At 49.4% G+C, this 21050-nt stretch overlaps 1 protein-coding gene across 2 annotated transcripts in view; it reads left to right on the forward strand.

Moving 5' to 3' along the window:
• The window catches only part of FRMD4A (FERM domain containing 4A), a 333243-nt gene that overhangs the window by 266185 nt on the left and 46008 nt on the right, over nucleotides 1-21050 (forward strand). The window contains exons 1-4 of one of the 2 annotated variants that reach the window (XM_026454816.1): nucleotides 2718-2931; nucleotides 3186-3262; nucleotides 8778-8916; nucleotides 16490-16631. In XM_026454816.1, the coding sequence (XP_026310601.1) occupies nucleotides 8869-8916; nucleotides 16490-16631 (190 nt within the window). In that variant the 5' untranslated portion in view covers nucleotides 2718-2931; nucleotides 3186-3262; nucleotides 8778-8868. Of the gene's footprint in view, nucleotides 1-2717; nucleotides 2932-3185; nucleotides 3263-8777; nucleotides 8917-16489; nucleotides 16632-21050 lie in introns of those variants that run through there. The other variant, XM_026454815.1, reaches the window with a different exon arrangement.

The raw sequence follows: 21050 nt of genomic DNA on the forward strand, positions 1-21050 counted from the left end.
AAGGTTCTTCATCAGGCGGGGAGGGGGCTTCCCATGAGAGGCACAGGGGGTTTCTGAAGCGTGCTCACACCTGGTTCTGCTTTCTTTCCTTCTCTTGGAGGGCCTGAGGGTCCCACCTCCCGGGCCTGCCCATTAGGCTGGCAGGCACCTTACCCCACAGAGCCTGCCAGGACCAGTACATGCCAGGACCTAAGGCCAGGATCAAGTCCACAATGAGCAGGGCCCAGTGCAAAATGGAAATGCTGGGCCCCCTGATCAAGCCCATTAGGTGGGTTCAGGGTCCACTGCTCGGGGGATGGGCACACCAAACTCTCACAGATCACCACTGAGGAACTTACTCAACCGAATACCGCCTGTTCCCCAAAAACCTATGGAAATTAATTTTTTAAAAGCATATAGCAACAAAGACAGGAGAGGAGAGGAGAGGAGAGGAGAGGAGAGGAGAAGGAGAAGGAGGAGGAAGAGGGGGAGGGGGAGGGGGAGGGGAGGAAGGAAACCTATTAGGAATTTCAAGATGTCAACAGCAGAGCATGAAACCAAGCCAAGGACCTTCTGAGCAAAGGGCCCTCAGGTCGCACACCCAGAAGGCCGATCCTGTTCAAGACTTCACTTTGCCTGAGCAAGGCGGGTGCAGGATAGGGGCTGAGGGACCCCTGTGGGATGCAGCCAACGGGACCCTTTCATTGAAGTACCATCCACATCCCTTACTTGAGAGGAGGGGAGGGGCACCGGGAGAAACATTCTCTGTATTTAGGGATTTGCAGCACACACATAATAATTTTTTTAAAACCCAAAAGTCAGGGCTTGAGTTAGGAAATCTAAGAAAAGAATGATTCTGGTTGTTCTGGAGTTACTCTCTTTTAATCTGCCAGGATTTAGGAGAAGTAAGAACATCTGGGATTCATAGTAAGATCTAAGGTCACTTTGTGCCAGTACTGTGCCACGATCTGTGGCTGCTGAGGTCTACCTTAGAGCGGTCATTTTTGCCATTTTACAGAGGGGAAAACTGAGGCTAAAGGAAATGCTGTAACTTGTGTCAGGTCCAGCAGCTTAGAGCCAGAGTTGGGCACGGTGGCTCATGCCTGTAATCCCAAAATTTTGGGAGGCCAAGGTGGGCAGATCACTTGAGGCCAGGAGTTGGAGACCAGCCTGCCCAACATGGCAAAACCCCGTCTCTACTAAAAATACAAAAATTATCCAGGTGTGGTGGCATACTCCTGTAATCCCAGCTACTCGGAAGGCTGAGGCACAAGAATCACTTGAACCCGAGAGGCAAAAGTTGCAGTGAGCCGAGATCTTGACACCACTCCAGCCTGGGGGACACAGCGAGAGTCTGTCTCAAAAAAAAAATGTAGTGGAGCTTGGATTCAAACAGATGTAGTCAGACCACAAAGCCTGCCTGCCTGACCACTTTGCTCAGTGTACTGCCCCCAGGTTATGAGGCCAAGGTCTTGTAACCTGTTCATTCTGGTATTTTTGTAGCTCTGGCTAAGTTCAGGTAGAATGTCTCTGAATATATAACACCTGAGGACCAGAGAGGAAATTTGGGTGTTTTCATGGATGGATTTATAGTGGCCAAGCATCAGACAGGAGCATGAGACCGGGCACTGTTGACTCTCTGACACAAAGCTGTCAGCCAACACAGGGCTTTGGGCCATTTGCTTTCCTTGCACTGTCTCTCTACCCACCTGGAGTTGATGCTTAACAAGAAAGAAAAATACAATTTCCTTGGGCTTCAGAGTGAAATGCACTCTGAGCCGGGGACAAAAGAGGCAGCTCTGTAATAAGAGATAATAGATAATCTCCTTCCCAGTATTTACACAGACAAAATAATTGTAAAATTCCAGAGAGCAGATTGTGAAGATAAAAGAATGCGGCCATTCCAGAAGCACTTTGTATTCCAGCCCAGTTTTATTTGGGGTTCTGGGTCCACTGGCCCAACTGCTGACTGGCAGTGTCCCCAGCCTGGGAAGACAGGGTGGGTGGGATACAGGAAATGGCCATCACGTCTCTAAGGTGTCAGAACATGAGCGGGTCAGAGAGGGTCAGGAGCCTCAGGTCCAAGGACTCTGGGCAAGACCCTGAAAATCATTTAAGTCGGTGGCCAGAGAAAGAGGGGAGTCTAGGGAAGCTGTTCCCCGCAGAAAGACAGGGACAAGATTCCTGCTTTACCCCTTCTTTCTGCCAAATAAACCGAAATTCCAAGTATACGGAAGGCGATGCAGTAACCATCAACTATGAATGCAAATGTGTGTGCACACAAGTTGAACCTCCTGTGACATTTCCCAGAGGGTTAAAGTAACTTTCTTTTTCATCCAATGAGAGGAACCCCCTTCCTGGGGCAAGTGGATGCAGCCCTAATTACTTCCAAACATTACAGTCGGCTTCTTAGTTAACCAGCTCACTGGTCCGAAGGAGGAATGACTTGCCAGGGCCCCTGCGTTCCTCTTCTCACCCTCCCTGGCCAAGCCCGAGGGAGAGACTGGCTGCAGCGTCCTTCCGGGCGACAGAACTCTTGGTTTTCTTTGTGCTGCAGCAAGAAGAATGGGCTTGACAGGCTCACACTGTGATCTTGAGTTGCCTGCCCCCGAAATAAGGTCCCAGCCTCCTCCGCCCTTTGCAAGGCTCTTACACATTAGTGAGCAGGAAGTGGAGTCCCGATGGGAGGCTGGGAATTTGAACGCCTTCCCATTTCAGCACTGGAGGGGAGGAAGCTCAGTTCAGCACTCCACGCAGATGGCTACCGCTCCCTCCTGAGCGCTCGCTCCTTTCCCCTCACCCGCCGCCTTGCCTGCTGGGTCCCTCTCCCCCCGTCTCCACCTCTCCTCCCTCTCCTGGAAGGGAAAAGTCTGCCAAGCTGGGGACTGCCACGACCAAACCAACAAAGGCCGACCAAAGGCGGAGAACTTGAAAAGAACTTGTTTTGTTCCAGTTAAGGAACCTGCAGGAAAATCCACACCCACGTTGCCTGGTTTTGAACTGGAGAGCTGCGAGAGAGAGAGAGAGAGAGAGTGTGTGTGTGTGTGTGTGTGTGTGTGTGTCAAGCAAGAGGCGGAGGAGGCACAAACTACGGTCTCTGCTTTGATAAGGAGACTGCCAGCTGTGGAAAGTTAACCAGCAGACGGGGGAAGATAGTCCAGGAACCAGCCCCTCCTGAGTTTTAAACTTCGCTGTTTTCTGTCCAGATATTCCAATGGAGACAGTTGGAAAACCTGTACTTCAGAGAAAAGAAGTTTTCCGTGGAAGTTCATGACCCACGCAGGTAAGCTTGAAAAGTCCTTTTCTTGCGGGACGGCGTGGCTCTCGGCCGGGCATGTTATTGATCTTATTATTTTGGGGCTCTCGTTGTTCATGGTCAGTTTGGAGTTGGGGGGCGGTCTCCCGGGGAATGGAGCTCCAATCAGGCAGTGAAACTTTCTTTTGCGTTACATGTCTTGATAAATGCAGTGGGTTCACACGTGTGTGTGTGTGTGTAAGTAGCAATCCCTGACCATCTCATCTGGCCACATGTGTCCCTGGCTCGTGTGTGTGTGTGTGTGTGTCAGTCAGTGTGTGTGTTTTGCCTGCACTGGAGGGAAAGCTTTATAGCACTTTGTAACACACACCAGTAAGTCCCCATAGGAAACCTTTGCTACAGAAGAGTCTGAAGAATTGCTCCTTAGACCTTCTGAAAGTGTTTCAGGCAGGACAGTCAATGCGAAAATGAATCTGTCACCAAAGCAGTTGTGCTACATTGTTTTATTCCAGGAGCTGTAATTTTAGGATGTTAGTATCATGGGTGGATGTGAAAGAAATGAAATTATTTTTTCCCTCCACCCAAAATCGTACCCCAGACAGCACCAGGGTTGTAAAAAGTCCCTGTACTCTTAGATGTGAGACAGTGGGGCCCCAGGTAGGAATGCAGGGAGCCCCGAGTGGCTGGGGTCTGGGCAGCTCATACCCACTGTTTTCCTCTTTCTCCCGCTGGACCTAAAGTTATAGGCATCCCAAAAACAGCGGCATAATTCCCTAAAACCAGGCCTGACAACTAAGAAATCACTTTCCATAAGGCCAGAAACATTTACAATAAGAAGGTAGCCCCGGGGAGATGCAGAAAACATCAGACTCTACAGAGGAACAAAAGTGGATTTTAGGCGCTGTTGACGCTCCAGCCCTGGGCTTAGAAAGAGGACTTGGCACCAATTCCAGCTCACACATGGCTTCTGACACTCAAAACAAGCTGCGGTACCTCCCCATGAGCTCTGGACAGGAGGGAGACTGGGAGTTACCCCACCCAGTGCGAGGGCTTGGACCTGTGCAGTAGCCCCTGTTCCTGCAGCCCATGATAACCCGGTAGGAATGAAGCCGTGCTTGCCCTCCAGGGTAATCTCCCTGAAACAGCCACTCCTGTGTAGGGGAGAAGCTTATCTCAGCACCACAGTTACTACAGGAATAGTTAGTGGAGAGCAGCTGAGAGCTACTGCCTCTCTGCAGTCAGGTGAAGATGGTAGCCTTTAACAAAAATATTTTATCCAGTGTTTCTCAGGGACCTGAAGGGGTTTCGTGGCCAGAAGCCCCACTCCACGGAGCACAGATCCATTTGTGCAGGCCAAGCAGGGCAGGCAGGGAGATTTCAAAAATAATATTCCAGCCAAGAAGAAACTCACTGTTCATTTTTCAGGTGAACTGAACTGGACCAGGTTCTTAGGCATATAAGAGGAGGGGAAATTTAAGTACAAAAAGAGTGAAATGAACTTTGCCACAATGGGTCAGATGCAGAAAGGGGATGCTCCAAAGGATAAAAATGAGGGGCCGGGTAATCTGAGGGGCTGAGCGCAGGGAACAGACCCCCCTCCACGCCTGTGCTCTGCTGGGAATTCAGTGAACACCCAGGCACCTTGGACAAATCCTTTAACCACTCATGCGTCTATCTGCGCATGTGTGTTTGTGTTCTCCCTGCGTCTGTCACCCTGTCGGTGAGTACTACTAAATTCTCTTTCCCGTGGCCCAGGGATATAGGAAAGAATCTAGACCTCACATGTTACTCTTCAGTGGGTCCATCGCCTATTAGACAGCAGTGATCAATGTCATGTTTCTTGCGAAGCTTCTGTGTCCTGTTCAGGTGCCGTGTCAGCTGTGGCCAGGGAAGGAAGGAAGTCAGGGCAGGGTCTTCTTCCTTAGCGATCTTCTAGTGTAGCTGAGAAGACAGGCAGAAGAAGGAACTTCTTTGTTGTTGTTGAGACAGGGTCTCATTCTGTCACCCACGCTGGAATGCAGTGGTGCCATCATAGGTCACTGCAGCCTCCACCTCCCAGGCTCAAGCAGTTCTCCCACCTCAGCCTCCCGAGTAGCTGGGACTACAGCCACACACCACCATACCGAGCAATTTTTTTTTTTTTCTTTTTTGAGAGACTGGGTCTCACAGTGTTGCCCAGGCTGGTCTCAAACTCCTGAGCTAAAACGATCCTCCCATCTTGGCATCCCAAAGTGCTGGGATTATGGGCGTGAGCCACTGCCTGGAACCTGCCGAGAAGAAGGAACTCATGGAATGTCACAGGAAACAAACGAACCTGCTCTAGAGGACAAGTAGCTAGTATACAGGAGAGGCAGGATTTGAACCTAGGAGGTCTGGCCCCGGAGCTTATGCACTTTCTCTACTGTACAGAAGGGCCAGATATCGTGGGCCATGAAGGGTGAAGGACGGGGTCGCCAGAGACCTGGCTGGTCAGGAAGGGAGAGGCTTACCAGGAAGGAGAGGTCTGAGTGGGACCTGGAGGGGTAACTAGGATTAAAGCCACGTGGTGGGCCCTCAGGGTGATATAAATGTCAGGTGGGAGCTTCTCAATTAGGATAAAGAAATGAGGGAGGGTCTGGCTGGAGGGAAGTGGGAGTTGGAGGAGCCCAGAGGTAGGAGCGGATGTGTCTCCTCCCAGGCACACTGGCTCGGAGTACACCGAGTTAGCCCTGCAGGAATGGGGGAGAGGCCCAGGGAGGCCGGAGGTGGAGACCCGGGATGACTTCAGCATTAAAGACACACAAGGGAAGGAAATGGCTTCAGGTCAGTTACTTAGCATGGTGGCAGAGCCAGAGCTATGAGCTGTAAGGTCTTTCTTGCATTCAGTTCTCTTTTTCACATCCTAGTGGTGCCTTTTTTCTCTTGTATTGATAGTTTTCTCTTGTATTTCACGTATTCATGAGCCACGTGTGAGTGTTACCTGCATAGAACACGGAATGATCAAGGCAGGGTATGTGGGGTATCTACGGCCTTGAGTGTTTACTTTTTTTTTCTTTTGAGACGGAGTCTCACTCTGTCCCCAGGCTGGAGTGCAGTGGTGCGATCTCGGCCTTCCAAGTTCACCTTCCAAGTTCAAGCAATTCTCCTTCCTCAGCCTCCCAAGTAGCTGAGACTACAGGTGTGCGCTACCACGCCCAGCTAATTTTTGTATTTTTAGTAGAGACGGGAGTTCACCATGTTGGCCAGGATGGTCTCGATCTGTTGACCTCGTGATCCGCCTGCCTCAGGGTTGACTATTTTTACGTTGGTATCATTGCACGTCCTCTCTTCCAGTTACTTTGAAATGAACCTTGTGGTGCTTTTTAAGTTGAATGTGTCGTCCTATTGCTTGTGGCCTTGCTTGTTTGAGGTTAGGGAAGGGGAATGTGATTGGCCTCATATTAGTTTGGTGTTCCAGGCTCAGCCCTTCCCCCAAGCCAGGCAGGGAGTCAGAACCAAGGTAATAGGATGGGCAGCGCCAGATGCAGTCATTTAATGAAGATGTAATTGATGGGAATCATTGAGGGCAGAGGCTGCTTTCTGGGCCGATGGGCTCAGGTGTGATTGAACCATTCCCTGTGGCGTACCAGACAAATACTGTGCACTTTCTCCCCCTGGGCGTCCTAACTCAATGCTTAGCTTCATTCCTGAGCTTCTCCAGGCTGGGCCAACATTTCACTTCTAAGGTTTGGGCAAAATAGGAAGGGCCTGAAGCAAAAGATGAGGAAAGGAGATAAAGTAGTAATAGAGCAGGAGAAGAACTCTGAGTATCTGAATTAGACGCTCTGGGGAACTACCCGGACCTGACCAGCCACTTACCTCTTCCGCCCTCCCGGTACCTGAGAAATGGCGGTACCTAGCCTTGCACCACCTTTCAAGATACTTTTCTTGTCTCATTCAGCTTTTCTGGGGGGAAAAAGCCATTCATTTATTTCCAAGAGCAGCAACTGCTATGGAAGCCAAGCTGGGAGCACAGATCCCTGTTTTCTTTTAAATTTAGCGAGACCGGGGAGGGATCCCCCCTCACTCTCACTGGCTCCTTTTTTCAATTATTTTCAACTGTGCGCTCTTTCACGTGCTGGGTTTTTTTTTTTCTCTTCACTTTTATTTGAACCGAAGGGAGAAAAAACCTGTGTAGACTCAGTGTCATTACCCACCAGATTTGAATTTCTCCTTAAAAGTGAGGGTGAAGAAGACTCCACTTTAAATCTTTAGCGCCCCCAAAGTAAGATATTGCCTGGCAGGTTTGTTTTCTTAAAGGGAAAATTAGCCATGAAAAAAAATGTTACTATTTGCAAGTGCTGATCACCCCCAGGTTTCTTCCAAATTAGATATGTTAGTCTTGAGAACACACATTTTGTTTCTGATGTCCAGGTAAAATGCCCCAAATCCCAGCCCACCTTCCCATCAACTTGTCACACATTTGCGCGCACACACATGCAAACACACATTCTCAGATTTCATTTGCAAAATAATCTGCCTATCCTATAAAATATACTTCACTAAGAGCATGACCATATAAGTCCTCCTAACTCCATGAATGTGGTGGATTACATGGAGATCAGCAGTTCCTGTTTTCACTTTTAAAGTCTGATTACTCCATGTAGGTTTAAAAATGTATAGACAGGGCCAGGCACAGTGGCTCACGCATGTAATCCAAGCGCTATGGGAGGCCAAGGCAGGTGGATCACCTGAGGCCAGGAGTTCCAGACCAGCCTGATGAAACCCTGTCTCTACTAAAAATACAAAAAGTTAGCCCAGCGTGGTGTGGACACCTGTCATCCCAGCTACTTAGGCAGAGGCAGAGGCGGAGGCAGGAGAATCACTTGAACCTGGGAGGCGGAGGCGCAGGTTGCAGGGAGATGAGATCGATCGCGCCATCACACTTCAGCCTGGTCGACGGAGCAAGACTCCATCTGAAAAAAAAAAAAAAAGTATAGACAGAGGTTGGGGGAATTGGGGGTGGGCACATTTCTCTCTCCCTTACCTCTCCTGATTGTTTGTACCCTCCCTGCTCTCTGAATAGATTGGAAATTGATCACCAAATCTTCAAGGAACATTGGGTTAGTTATGGAAGAAGTCCTGATTCCCTGGGACAGTGTAGCCTGTGGTGATTAGAAAATAATTTACTCATCCCCACTGCAGGCACATTTCCTGTCTCACAGGGATCATCATTGAAGGTTTTCCTGTCTGCGAAGTTTGTCTGGGCCCAGTGCCAGGTCCAGGATCGAAAAAGGACCATCCAGTGACCTAGAATGACCCATCTTATCCTAGACAAGGCCGAGACTTGGCCAAATTCTCAACTCTAGGGAGTCAGAAAATCAGAAGGTGGCCTTTGCCAGCCAGTGTCTCTGAGGTGTGCGCGCATGTGTGTGTGTGTGTGTCTAGGTGTGTGTGAGAACTCAGCTGTCACCTTTCCGCCAGGGCTTCTAGGACCCAGCGGATTCTCTACAGAAGCTGTTGACTGAGAAATGGTTTCTCTCAACAGAAATGGGTTTGAACCTTGTGATTCTTGCTTCCCCAGGGCTTCGGTGACAAGGAGGACGTTTGGGCACAGCGGCATTGCAGTGCACACGTGGTATGCATGTCCGGCATTGATCAAGTCCATCTGGGCTATGGCCATAAGCCAACATCAGTTCTATCTGGACAGGAAGCAGAGTAAGGTGAGTGACCAGACCTCTCACCAAGCCCTCAGCCAGCTTCAGAGCAGCCTGGGCCATTGTCTGCCTCTCTCAGTTTAGGAATGAGAATCGGACGGGTTGGGGAAGTACCATGTCCCTTGCCCAGGTCCGTACCTTGCACAGGTACAGGCTTGCCTCTTAGGGCTACAGGTGGGAGGATTGAGACCAGCTCTTCAAGAGGGCACATTCCATGCAGCTTGGTCCAGGGGGCTCTGACTACCATCCAGCGCTCAAGCTGCTGACTACAGCCGGGTAGGCCCCTTTTGAGGAATCCCCACTGTGCTTTTGGCCCTCGGGAGACTCCCCTGGCAGTGTGAAGGCAAGCCCTTTTTGGTGTTTAAACAGTGCTGTACTATCTTCCTTTTGAAAAGAAAAAAGTAATCGTTCTCAAGGGATAGACACCACCTAACTGTTTAGGGTAATTGCTGTGAAAACCTGCAGGCGGTTCCAACTGCCAAGTCCTTTTTTTTTTTTTTTTAATGCAAAACTGGAAACGTTAAAAAAAAAAAAAAAGGCAACCGCCCTGTTTCACTAAGGTAGACCTAGAGCCTGGGGCCTTGGTAAACAGTCCTCCTCCTCCTCCAAGGAGATGTCACCACCCCCGACTCTGGGCACGCAGCTGTGTTTTCTGGTGGGTGAGAGGATGACGTCTCCTTGGTTCACATAGGGCTTATATCAACACTCTGCCCCCTCTTCCTCCAGCCCTGTCTCTCCAGACTCCCCTGTCAGCCCCCCACAAGCCGCTCCCACTCATTCTCCCTCAGGGGAAGAGCCCTGCCAAGATGGCCCTGCAGCTTCTGTCAAGATCCTGCTGGCTTTGGCTTGGGGAATACAGACTGAGATCACCCTGGGCCCCTGGGCTAGTGATTTCTAGCAGTTACTGAGGATTTCCCTCCATCGTGTGAGTTCTTGGGAGAAGGTGGCAGGACGCTCCACTTACTGGGCACAAGGGTCACTGAATCGGTGCCCTCTACGATTCTTTCTCTTTTGCCATCTTATCCATATTTTAAGGGGTTTCTCTCTCTCTGGGGAAGAGGAGAGTGCGCGAGTTGGGGATCAAGGCAGAGGTGATAAGAGAAAAGAGGACAGAGTTGGGCACAGTGGCTCACATCTGTAGTCCCAGCACTTCGGGAGGCCAAGGCAGGAGGATCACTTGAGCTCAGGAATTTGAGACAAGCCTGGGCAACATAGACCCTCTTCTCTACTAAAAGAAAAAAAAAAAAAGAGAACAGGAAGAAATGAAACAATCCTTTTAGTTATAATTCAGTTTTAAATTGGGGTCTGTCCCCGGCAGCCATCATTTTCTCCTTTGTAAAATATTTTGTCCTCTACTTCTTTCTGACCCCCTTTTTGGTCATTTTCCGGGATGAATGAGTACAGGACAGAGAATTTCTGTTGTTAGGAATAATGAGAGTATTCTCCACAGCTCTCCTGGCAATGATGGGTCCTAGTCCTAACACAAGAATTTGAAGTTCGATTAGATCAAAAGAAATGGGGCCAAAGTGTTTTTGGCTCATGCTCAATATTGACACGGGGGTGGGTGTCAGGGTTTTGCTGTCCGGGTGCAAGAGTTGGAGGTGGACACCTGAGAACATTGATTTCATCCTCTGTGGTTGGGTGATGGATGCTGCGGGTTAGGGGATTGGGCAATGCTCCTGAACCCCACTGCCAATTCCCCTTGAGGGCAGACCCCCCACTCACTGTACCACAGTGTGGACAGAGGAAAACACGTATCTCGCCTTGAGGATAGCACAGCGTTGGCTGTTTAAGCTCCTCCTCTCTGCTCTGGTTTTTGCATAGGGGGTCTCTTGAGCATCTCAAGAAGCTTGTTTTATAGCTTTCCCACCACACCCTGGAAGACGGTCTCCTGCAGTTGGCAAGCCTTGTTATTCAACAGGCTAACAGGTCAACTCACTGACACAGCAAGTACATCTCAAAAAGAAATTATTGGCCAGGTGCCATGGCTCATGCCTGTAATCCCAGTACTTTGGGAGGCTGAGGAGGGCTGATCCCTTGAGGTCAGGAGTTCGAGACTAGCCTGGCAAACATGAGGAAACCCTGTCTTTACTAAAAATTAAAAAATAGTCAAGCATCGTGGCAGGCACCTGTAATCTCAGCTACTGGGGAGACTGAGGCAGAATTGCTTGAACCCAGGAGGCAGAGGTTGCAGTGAGCTGAGATCACACCACTGCACGCCAGCCTGGTTGACAGAGTGAGACTCCATCTCAAAAAAAAAAAGAAAAAAGAATTATTGTAGATGACTTAGTAACAGGACGTGTCTTTTAGGAGGCAAAACCAAATGCCCATAGCATCAGGAATGTTTCAGCTGTCCCTTTTGTAAAAGTAACCCCCTTGGGGACTGAAGAAAATGCCCACACTCCCAGGAGGAGGAAGAGAACATTTCCCAGGAAGCCTGGCATGCTCACATATGCCCGAGAGCCCTCACACTTCTCACAGGAACCAGTTCCCCAGTCTGCTGTGATAGGTGAGGATCGCGACCCTCTACATGGGAACTGGAGGCCTCTTTTCCGGCTCTGGTACCCTGGGTGCATCTTTCATCACTGGTGCTTTCCTTCCCCAAAGGAAATTCCTGACCTCAATTAGTGATTGGTCAAATGGCACCACGTTTGTGAACTTGCTTGAGGAAACACGTGCCATCTTTTACTAATGTCATTGTTCATCGAGCATACTATCCCTGGCCAACACTTGCATGAAGTTTAAATTCTCTAAAAGGTCCCCAAATTAAATCAGAGATGATGACATACCCTTTGGGAATTACAACACCTTTTTGTTTCCAGAATGTTCTTTATAGAACAGTGATGTGATTCATCTCTGATGGGCAACACGGCCTCCGGGTGAGCGATGGCCGACAGGGCTGGGACAGAGAGCTTCGTAATATTTCTAGGCAGCCAGTTCTGGCTGGCATCCTGGTCACTGCTCACATTCTACTGTCCTGGGACATGCCAACCTTTCCTTTCTCTGAAGAGCTTCAGCAAAGCCCAGGCCTCCTAAATGGTGTTTATCAACCCCAGAGAGACCAGTGCAGTCTAGTCATTTGAGTCAGCAAGGGTGGGGAGCCAGGAGCGTTCAGGGGCTTCCCTGATACTCGGTTATTTTCTTCTTCCAGGATCACTGTGCAAATCATTTAAGGAAATCTCTCCTTCTCTCCTCCTTTCTCTCTGCCTGTCTCTCCCCCCGCTGCTCTTCCTCCCTCCATCAGCTCTCCACACATACGCATCAAGAAACCATTCTACCATCTAAGACAGGGCAGAGGGAGGCTGTGCTGGTTGGTTATTTGTAGCTCCTTCAGAATGAGAAGCTGCACAGGCACCAATTATAATTGTTCACTTCTATGCTGACCCCAGAGATCAGAAATGTTGTCTGCTAGATCCCAGCAGCCTCTGAAGCCCAGAGCTAAGGAATGTCTTAGAGACTTTGCAGGAAAATATTTGAAAGTTCAAAATGTTTAGAGTCAACATTAGGCACTTCTCCCTCTCAACTCAGAGTAGGGGACTTCTTGAATTGGCCCCCAATCCAAACGTCTTTCCTTCTTCCTAATGCTTTTTTTTTTTCTCCCTGATGCAGTTCTCCATTTTATTTAGGGTCAAAGGGGGACAGGGACATTGAAGTTTTGTTCCCACAGTATCAGTCAGAAGACTGAGTCACGTGTATCAGGCCAGACTCCCAGAGCAAAATGTTCCGGAGTCTGGGGACGCCTTAAGGTCGGCCCAGAGACCTGACTTTGCAAAGAGAGACTCTCCCCGACAACACCCATGTCCTCCCGGTCCTCTCCACCGAGTCTGTAATGTCACTGTGATATTTCCATTCTAGAAAGAATCCAGGCCAGGCGCAATGGCTCATGGCTGTGATCCCAGCACTTTGGGAGGCTGAGTCGGGCGGATCACCTAAGGTCAGGGGTTTGACACGAGCCTGGCCAACATGGCAAAACCCCGTATCTACTAAAAATACAAAAATTAGCCAGGCGTGGTGCCCCCCACGTGTAGTCCCAGCTACTCGGGAGGCTGAGGCAGGAGAATTGCTTACACCCAGGAGGCAGAGGTTGCAGTGAGCCGAGATCGTGCCACTGCACTCTAGCCTGGGCAACAGAGTGAGACTCTGTCTCAAAAAAAAAAAAAAAAAAATCCAGTGGCTTCCTAAAGCTTCCAGGAATCTAGTCTCTTTTAGGAAGGATGCCTTTTGTTTCCATATTTTTGTTTTAAGAATGATGTGTGGCAAGAGTTCTGGTATGACAAGGGGGACAAGTTTTTCGTGTGATTTATGAGGTCCTCTAAATATCTGGTTGGGCCATGAGTCTAACCTGGGTTAGCAAATTACAGCCAGGCCCTAATGCAGATCCTATTCTTACTGCAATGGCCTTTACATAGATTATCTACTTTAGTTATCTCAACTCTGGGATGTGGATTTTAAGACCTCCATTTTACAAACACGTATCTGAGGATCTGGAAGGTGAAGGGTCAAAGTCCGATAGTGATTCACTGGGAAGAGCCAAGGTTCTAATTCAGGTCTTTTTTTTGAGACAGAGTCTCACTCTAGCACCCAGACTGGAATGAGATCAGGCAGTGGCGTGATCTCAGCTCACTGCAACCTCCGCCTCCTAGGTTCAAGAGATTCTTCTGCCTCAGCCTTCCAAGTAGCTGGGATTACAGGCGGGCACCACCACTCTCAGCTTATTTTCGTATTTTTAGTAGAGACAGGGTTTTGCCATATTGGCCAGGTTGGTCTCAAATACCTGGCCTCAAGTGATCCACCCACCTCGGCCTACCCAAAGTGCTGGGATTACAGGCTTGAGCCACCACGCCCGGCTCTAACTCAGGTCATTCTGACTTCAGAGCCCAGACCCTTCACCCAGTGCTGAATTGGTCTAGGCCTCCGTGAGTTAATGTTACATCACCGTTTGGGAGTGGGCTACTTTTTATTAAAACCTGGGTCTCCGTAACAGAGTGGTGCAGTAAGAAAGGAAGTCATGGATTGTACTCGCCATGCTTGCTTAGAGGGTAAAACTCAACCAGATGGGTGCAATTGATAGGCTGTGTCAAATTGAAATCAAAGGCCCTTTTCCTTCCTTCTGCGCCAAGCCAAAATCCTTCCAGGGCCTGGCAGCCAGGGTTGTTTTATGAACAAGAAAACTCGCCTGAGGAAGTCGACCTGGGTCTGAATGCAAGGAAAAATGTTGAGGTTAGGAAGGAAGCATAAGTCGAGGAAAGGCCCACGGGGTGGGGAGGAGGAGGAGGAAGAAGACAGTTCACACCAGGTGAAGAAAACAAGCACCATGTCTCAGCATTTCCTCCAGCCCACGGACTTCCGTCATGTTAACATGAGGTCGGAAGTTGTCCTCGCCAGTGTGGACAGCAGCATCCAGGGCAGAGGAAGCGCAGAGCTGCAGGCGTTCAGACAGCCCTGGCTGGACAGTAAGGGCCCCTGGGCACGGAAGGAAGGCTGTACGCAGGACATCCAGGAGTGGTGGGTCCACACCCCTCCACAGCCTTCGCCACTGTCCCCACACCTGCTTTCTCCTGTGTAGGAAAGACCTTGCGTTCCACAGGCCAGGCAGGAAGCTACAATGATGAACTTCACCCAGTTCCACCCATGCGTGTGCTGTAGACGGTGGCCACAGAAAGGACAGATGAGCAAGTGACCATTTCTAGTTGTTTTCATGAAGTTCAGCGTACTGGCAAAGCCTGTTGCCCAAGCACACTCACGAAAAGTTGATTTCCTGAAGAAGAAAACAAGCAGACATTTGACACACGTGTGGGAAATGTAAACACGTTGTCACTACCAAAGGTGGAAACTGGAGCAGATAGCCTTATAAAAACCACTGCTTTAACCACTGCTTTGGCTGGGCACAGTGGCTCATGCCTATAATTCCAGCACTTTGGGCTGCTGCGGCGGGCGGATCACTTGAGGTCAGGAGTTTGAGACCAACCTGGCTAACATGGCAAAACCCCGTCTCTTCTAAAAATACAAAAACTAGCTGGGCATGGTGGTGGACACCTGTAATCCCAACTACTTAGGAGACTGAGGCAGGAGAACCACTTGAACCCAGGAGGCGGAGGTTGCAGTGAGCCAAGAGTGGGCCACTGCACTCCAGCCTGGGTGACTGAGACTCTGTCTCCAAAAAATAAAAAATAAAAATAAAAACCACTGCTTTTAGGAATGTAAATGCAAACACACACCTTTTTTCTAATTTTTCTCTCCTGCTGTGACTTCTAACCAAATAGAGCCAATCAATGTGGATTAAAGGGAATGTCTTGCATATGCACTTAGGTGTCAAAATACAAGTAAAGCACCATGTCACACGTTCATTGGTGGGACCCCAGAATCCAAATGAGCAGTTTTTACACAATCATGCACCCTGTGATTGCAAGTCTAAAGAGCTGTCATTGTCATTTCTCTCTTTTTTTTTTTTTTTTAAGAGGGTCTCACTTTGTTGCCCAGGCTGGGGTGCAGTGGTCCAATCACACCTCACTGCAGCCTCCAACTCCTGGGCTCAAGCAGTCCTCCTGTCTCAGTCTCCCAAGTAGCTGGGACTACAGGCATGCACCACCACACCTGGCTAATTTTTTTATTTTTTGTAGAGATGGGATCTTGCTATGTTGCCCAAGCTGGAGAACCATCATCACTTCTCCATCAGCTAAACTTTCTGTGACCACATGGCAAACCATTTAAGAGGCTTAAATCTCTTATGTCTTTCACAATGCTGAAAACCATTTTATCCTCCTTGTTTAAGCACCAAATAATTTTTTTTTTTTTTTTTTTTTTTTGAGACGGAGTCTGGCTCTGTCGCCCAGGCTGGAGTACAGTGGCCGGATCTCAGCTCACTGCAAGCTCCGCCTCCCGGGTTTATGCCATTCTCCTGCCTCAGCCTCCCAAGTAGCTGGGACTACAGACGCCCGCCACCTCGCCTGGCTAGTTTTTTTTTTGTATTTTTTTAGTAGAGACGGGGTTTCACCGTGTTAGCCAGGATGGTCTCGATCTCCGGACCTCGTGATCCGCCCGTCTCGGCCTCCCAAAGTGCTGGGATTACAGGCTTGAGCCACCGCGCCCGGCCCAGCACCAAATAATTATAACCATGGTGTTTATTGAGAGCTGTGTGCCAGGAAGACGAGGAAGAAGGGAGGACGGGAGTTGGGAGGGAAGGAACACCCTTCCCACACTTTCTCTCCTTTGACCCGAACCACCCCCTGGGTGCTGAGTGGCATCTACACTGTTTTGTGGCTGGGAATAATAAGGTTCAACGAGATTGTCACTTTTCCTAAATCAGGACATTGTCTTAAGCACACCGCAGTGCAGCCTACAGAATCAGAGGCTTAGAACATCCTCCCTCGGTGCAGCTCTCGAGCTGCCTCTGCTCTTTGCAGAGAGTTTTGGTGATTAATGATTAGGCCAAGGGATGCAAACAAAAATGCTGCACGTCAGTCAGGGAGATAAGTCCCTTTGCGGAATGTCAAGACGGTGAGCAGGGGCAGGCGAGGGATGACTGTCCCCTCCGCAAGGTGAGCGTCACATCTTTGACCTGCTTCCCTTTCCATTCCAGTCCAAAATCCATGCGGCACGCAGCCTGAGTGAGATCGCCATCGACCTGACCGAGACGGGGACGCTGAAGACCTCGAAGCTGGCCAACATGGGCAGCAAGGGCAAGATCATCAGTGGCAGCAGCGGCAGCCTGCTGTCTTCAGGTAGGCAGAGGCCAGCTGGAGGGACGCCCCCCGAGCATGGCTGGGACCCCAGAGGGGACCCAGGAAGGTGGGGAGACTGCTGGACGAGCTGCTCCAAAGCTGGCTCTGCTTTCCAGACCAAGGTTGGGATCCAAATGCGAATCTGAGAAAACTGCTCTGAAGAATCAAATAGTGGAAGGGAAGAAAAAAAAAAAATCAGTAGAACCACGCAGTGCAAGAAGGCCTGCTGGTCACACTTAAGTGTCTTCAGGTACCCCCCAGAGCCTTTCAGAATGCCAGTGGCAAGGTGTCGGGAATGTCAGGTACAAGGGTGGACAAGTGGTGTCCGCTCACGTACCCACTCGTGTGTTGTGAATTTCAGGATCTGGTGCCAGGAGACACTGCATTCTACTCCCAGGTGGGTTTTTCCGGCTTTTAAAAATGCAGAATGCTCTCTCCATCGTGTCACAGGGCATGGTTTCTCCATTCAGGGCCTTTTGAAATTGTGAGTCAGAGATCTGGTTCCGCCGTCCACTTCCGCCAGCCTTGGCCAAGTCATTTTGTCTTTTGATGTTGGGAGGGACAAAGGAGTTCCAAGGTCCTGGATCAGGCTGACTTAAAAAGGGGGGTGCCATTCACTGAAATGGCAGGAGGAGGAGTGGGTTTGAAGGAAGGAGGGAGGGAGGCAGGCAGCTGTGGTTTGGAAATGTTAGAAAAGTGCATTGTGGCCAGGCATGGTGGCTCACACCTGTAATCCCGGCACTGTGGGAGGCCGAAGCTGGAGAATCACTTGAGGCCAAGGAGTTTAAGACCAGCCTGGGCAACATAGTGAGACCCCATCTCTACCAAAAAAAAAAAAAAATTAGGTGTGGTGGCACAGCACCCGTAGTTCCAGCTACTTGGGAGGCTGAGTAGGGAGGAGCGCTGAGCCCTGGAGATTGAGGCTGCAGTGAGCAATGCACTGCACTCCAGCCTGGGTGACAGAGCGAGACCCTGTCTCAAAAAACAAAACAAAAAGAAAAGTGCAACATGACAAAAAACCTGATTGATGTAGGAACCGTGCAGCTGTCTCTGAGCCATGCTAAGAAGGCAAGAAGTCTTCCCTGATAATTTATATTACTATATATAGTGGCTGTAAACAATAACAAAAAGGAAAAGGCAGGAGAGGAAGAGGAGCTAAAAATTGTCTCATTAGCTTCTGGGCTGGTGTGATCCAATCATAGCCAGGAAAAAGTTTAAAGGACCAGAGAGAGGACAGACATCCTTCCTGGACTGAGAGACGAGGTTACTGTTCTGGTGAGTGGAGCGTTAAGTTCAGGGCCCCACCTTGGACAGGCTGAGGCCCTGAGGGGACCTTAGCAGTGTGTTCACACAGTCATGTGTTTTCATAAAATCTGTGAACATAATACATTTTGTGTTATTTTTCTTAAATAGAACTGCTAAAGGCCAGTGTGGTGGCTCAAGCCTGTAATCTCAGCACTTTGGGAGGCCGAGGCAGGTGGATCTCCTGAGGTCAGGAGTTAGAGACCCGTCTGGCCAACATAGTGAAACCTCATCTCTACTAAAAATACAAAAATTAGCTGAGTGTGGCGGTGTGCACCTGTAATTCCACTACTCAGGAGGCTGAGGCAGGAGAAACACTTGAACCCAGGAGGCAGAGGTTGCAGTGAGCAGAGATTGTGCCACTGCACCCTGGGCCACAGAGCAAGACTCTGCCTCAAAAAAAAAAAAAAAAAACCACTTAAATTATATAAGCTTCAAGCCTCATAAACCTAGATCTGCCTCTGCCACATCACCTGGGATTCACTGTCACCCCCCCTTGCCTTAGGTTCTTCAAAAATGTGACATCCAAAAAAATGGGCTTAACACTCATTCTTTCTGAGGCTTGGGAGTTTGCCATGAAGACTACAGAGAATGTTGTCTTCAAGGATCAAAAAGAATGAAATTCAAAGCCCGAGACCCCTACCTCGAATTACAGCCGCTCCCAGTCTCCTGCTGAATGACCCAGAGCAGAGTCAGAGCCAACACCTTGTTTGTGTTTTAAACACAACCTCCAATCATTTTTTCCTAACCCCGGGAAAACCCAGTGTCAGATTAGAGAGGCTGCGTCTATTCAGCCCACCTTCGTCCTTAGCACAGGGAATCTGGCTGACTTCAGCTTGGATTCTTGAAGCTCAGTGGTTCTCAAACTTCGGCGTGCATTGGAAGTGCTTAGAGGTCTTGTCAAAACATCTCTGGAGCTCCTGATTCTGAGGGTCTGACGGGAGCCTGAGAATTTACACCTGTAACAAGTTTCCAAGTGAGGCTGATGCTGCCGGTCTAGACACTTGAATTGAAGAGACTCTCGTTGCTGAGGAAGGGACAAGCTTGAAGTGGGTGTGTTGTGCAGGATCATAGAACCCAAGTATGTCCAGTTTTAAGCCCGTGTCCTCGTCCATCTGCACTGGCCCCTGTGTATCTGGCAGACTCCAGAGGGCACCAAGGCAACAATTTACCTTAATAGCAGCGATGGATGACGTTGTGAACAGGAGCCCCAAACCTCCTGAGATGAAATTGACATCACGCATCCATCAGAAATGAAATCTGGCTGGGCGTGGTGGCTCACGCCTGTAATCCCAGTACTTGGGGAGGCCAAGGCAGGTGGATCGCTTGAGGCCAGGAGTTTGAGACCAGCCTGGCCAACATGGTGAAAGCCCATCTCTACTAAAAATGCAAAACTTAGCCAGCATGGTGGTGCACACCTGTAATCCCCGTTATTTTTGAGGCTGAGGCAGGAGAATCACTTGAACTCAGGAGGCAGAGGTTGCAGTGAGCTGAGATCATGCCACTGTACTCCAGCCTGGGCAACAAGCAAGACTCTGTCTCACACACACACACACACACAGAGAAATGAAATCCAAGCGTCTTTAAGACTCGAAAGCAGTACCTCTCTATGACTGCCCACAGGCTGGACATTGCTAATCAACCTGGTGGGCTAGAAGAGAAATCCTAAGAAAACCTTCCTGCCTAATCCACCTGTACACCTAATAGATAAGCATGGGTATACCAAGACATTGAATTGATCTTCAAATGCTTCATCATTCAGCACCGGGGCCCCAGGCTATTAGGAGTTAGTAGTAGCAGCTGGGGCTACTTGCAGAGCAGCTCCCATTGTCAGCTTCAGTGCCCTCAGCCTTTTCTGCAGCTGCACAGCTGAGCAAGAAGAAACCCTGGCGAGAAAGCCTCATGACTCAAGCCGAGGGCAGGTCCCACTCCTACCAGCCCTGCAAGTTTGAGCCTGAAAAACATCCTTTAATGCCAGGGTGGAGGCTCTTTGGGGTGCCCCACACCCACCTCCTGTGACTTAGGAGAGCCTAGACAGTGGAGGGACACACCACAAACAGGAAACATTCCATCAGGGAACAAAGGGAATTTCTAGCACCCCTAGATCTTGTTCTCCCTCCCACTGGGATGGCTGACGGCTGCCCATGTTTCCTTGCACCAGGAGGATAAAGCTTTCCCCTGATGAAAGCATTGGCAGTGCCATCTGGAAGGGGCCGATTCCACATCCCTTGCAGTGGGGAAATCCAGCCTTGGCCTGAAGATCTAGGTGGCTGGCTCATCTCCACCCACTTCTTCCTACCTTTCTGCCCTCTTGCCTAGAGTGTGTTCCCACAAAGAGGACAAGCCCCGCTGCTTGCAATTCCAGGACAGCTCTGATTGTTAACACTCTTCTTACTACACTTGCCGGATTTTATTTTCTGATGTTCATTCAGAAAAGGTGATACATATAACCCAGTATCCAGTTTGGTCAATTGTTTTCTCTCTTTCACCTCCTCGTTAGATAGTATCTAATAATTGTTCCTTAAAAGCATTTTGAGGAACTAGTCACCATTTCAGAATTTTCTTTTCTAGCACTTGCCCAGTACCCAGCACTCAATAGGTGTTTGATGCACAGTTACTGAAATTAAAATAAATTGTGAAGGATACTAGTAAGACTCCTGCGTGTGCTGTGCTTTAGAAATCTTCAGCCCAGCACAGCAGCTCACGCCTATTTGGGAGGCCGAGGCCGGCGGAGGTGGTGGGAGGGGCGATGTGGGTATCACTTGAAGCCAGGAGTTCCAGACCAGCCTTGGCAACATGGCAATACCCCATCTGTACCAAAAAGAAAAAATCTTTTTAATATAGCTGGACACGGTGGTGCATACTTGTATTTCCCACTACTTGGGAGGCTGAGGCTGGAGGATCACGTGAGCCCAGGAGTTCAAGGCTGTAGTGAGCTATGATGGCATCACTATACTAAAGCCTAGGTGACAGAGTGAGACCCTGTCTCTTAAAAAAAAAAAAAAAAAAGAGAATCTTCTAATCTTCTATGTTCCTAGAGTGTATGGTACCTTGGCCCTTGCTGGTACCTCCCATAGGATCTGCCTCCAGTATTTTTTCCCAAATTCTACTGTAAGC

This window comes from Piliocolobus tephrosceles, chromosome 9 (genome assembly GCF_002776525.5).
Source record: "Piliocolobus tephrosceles isolate RC106 chromosome 9, ASM277652v3, whole genome shotgun sequence".
Lineage (NCBI taxonomy): Eukaryota > Metazoa > Chordata > Mammalia > Primates > Cercopithecidae > Piliocolobus > Piliocolobus tephrosceles.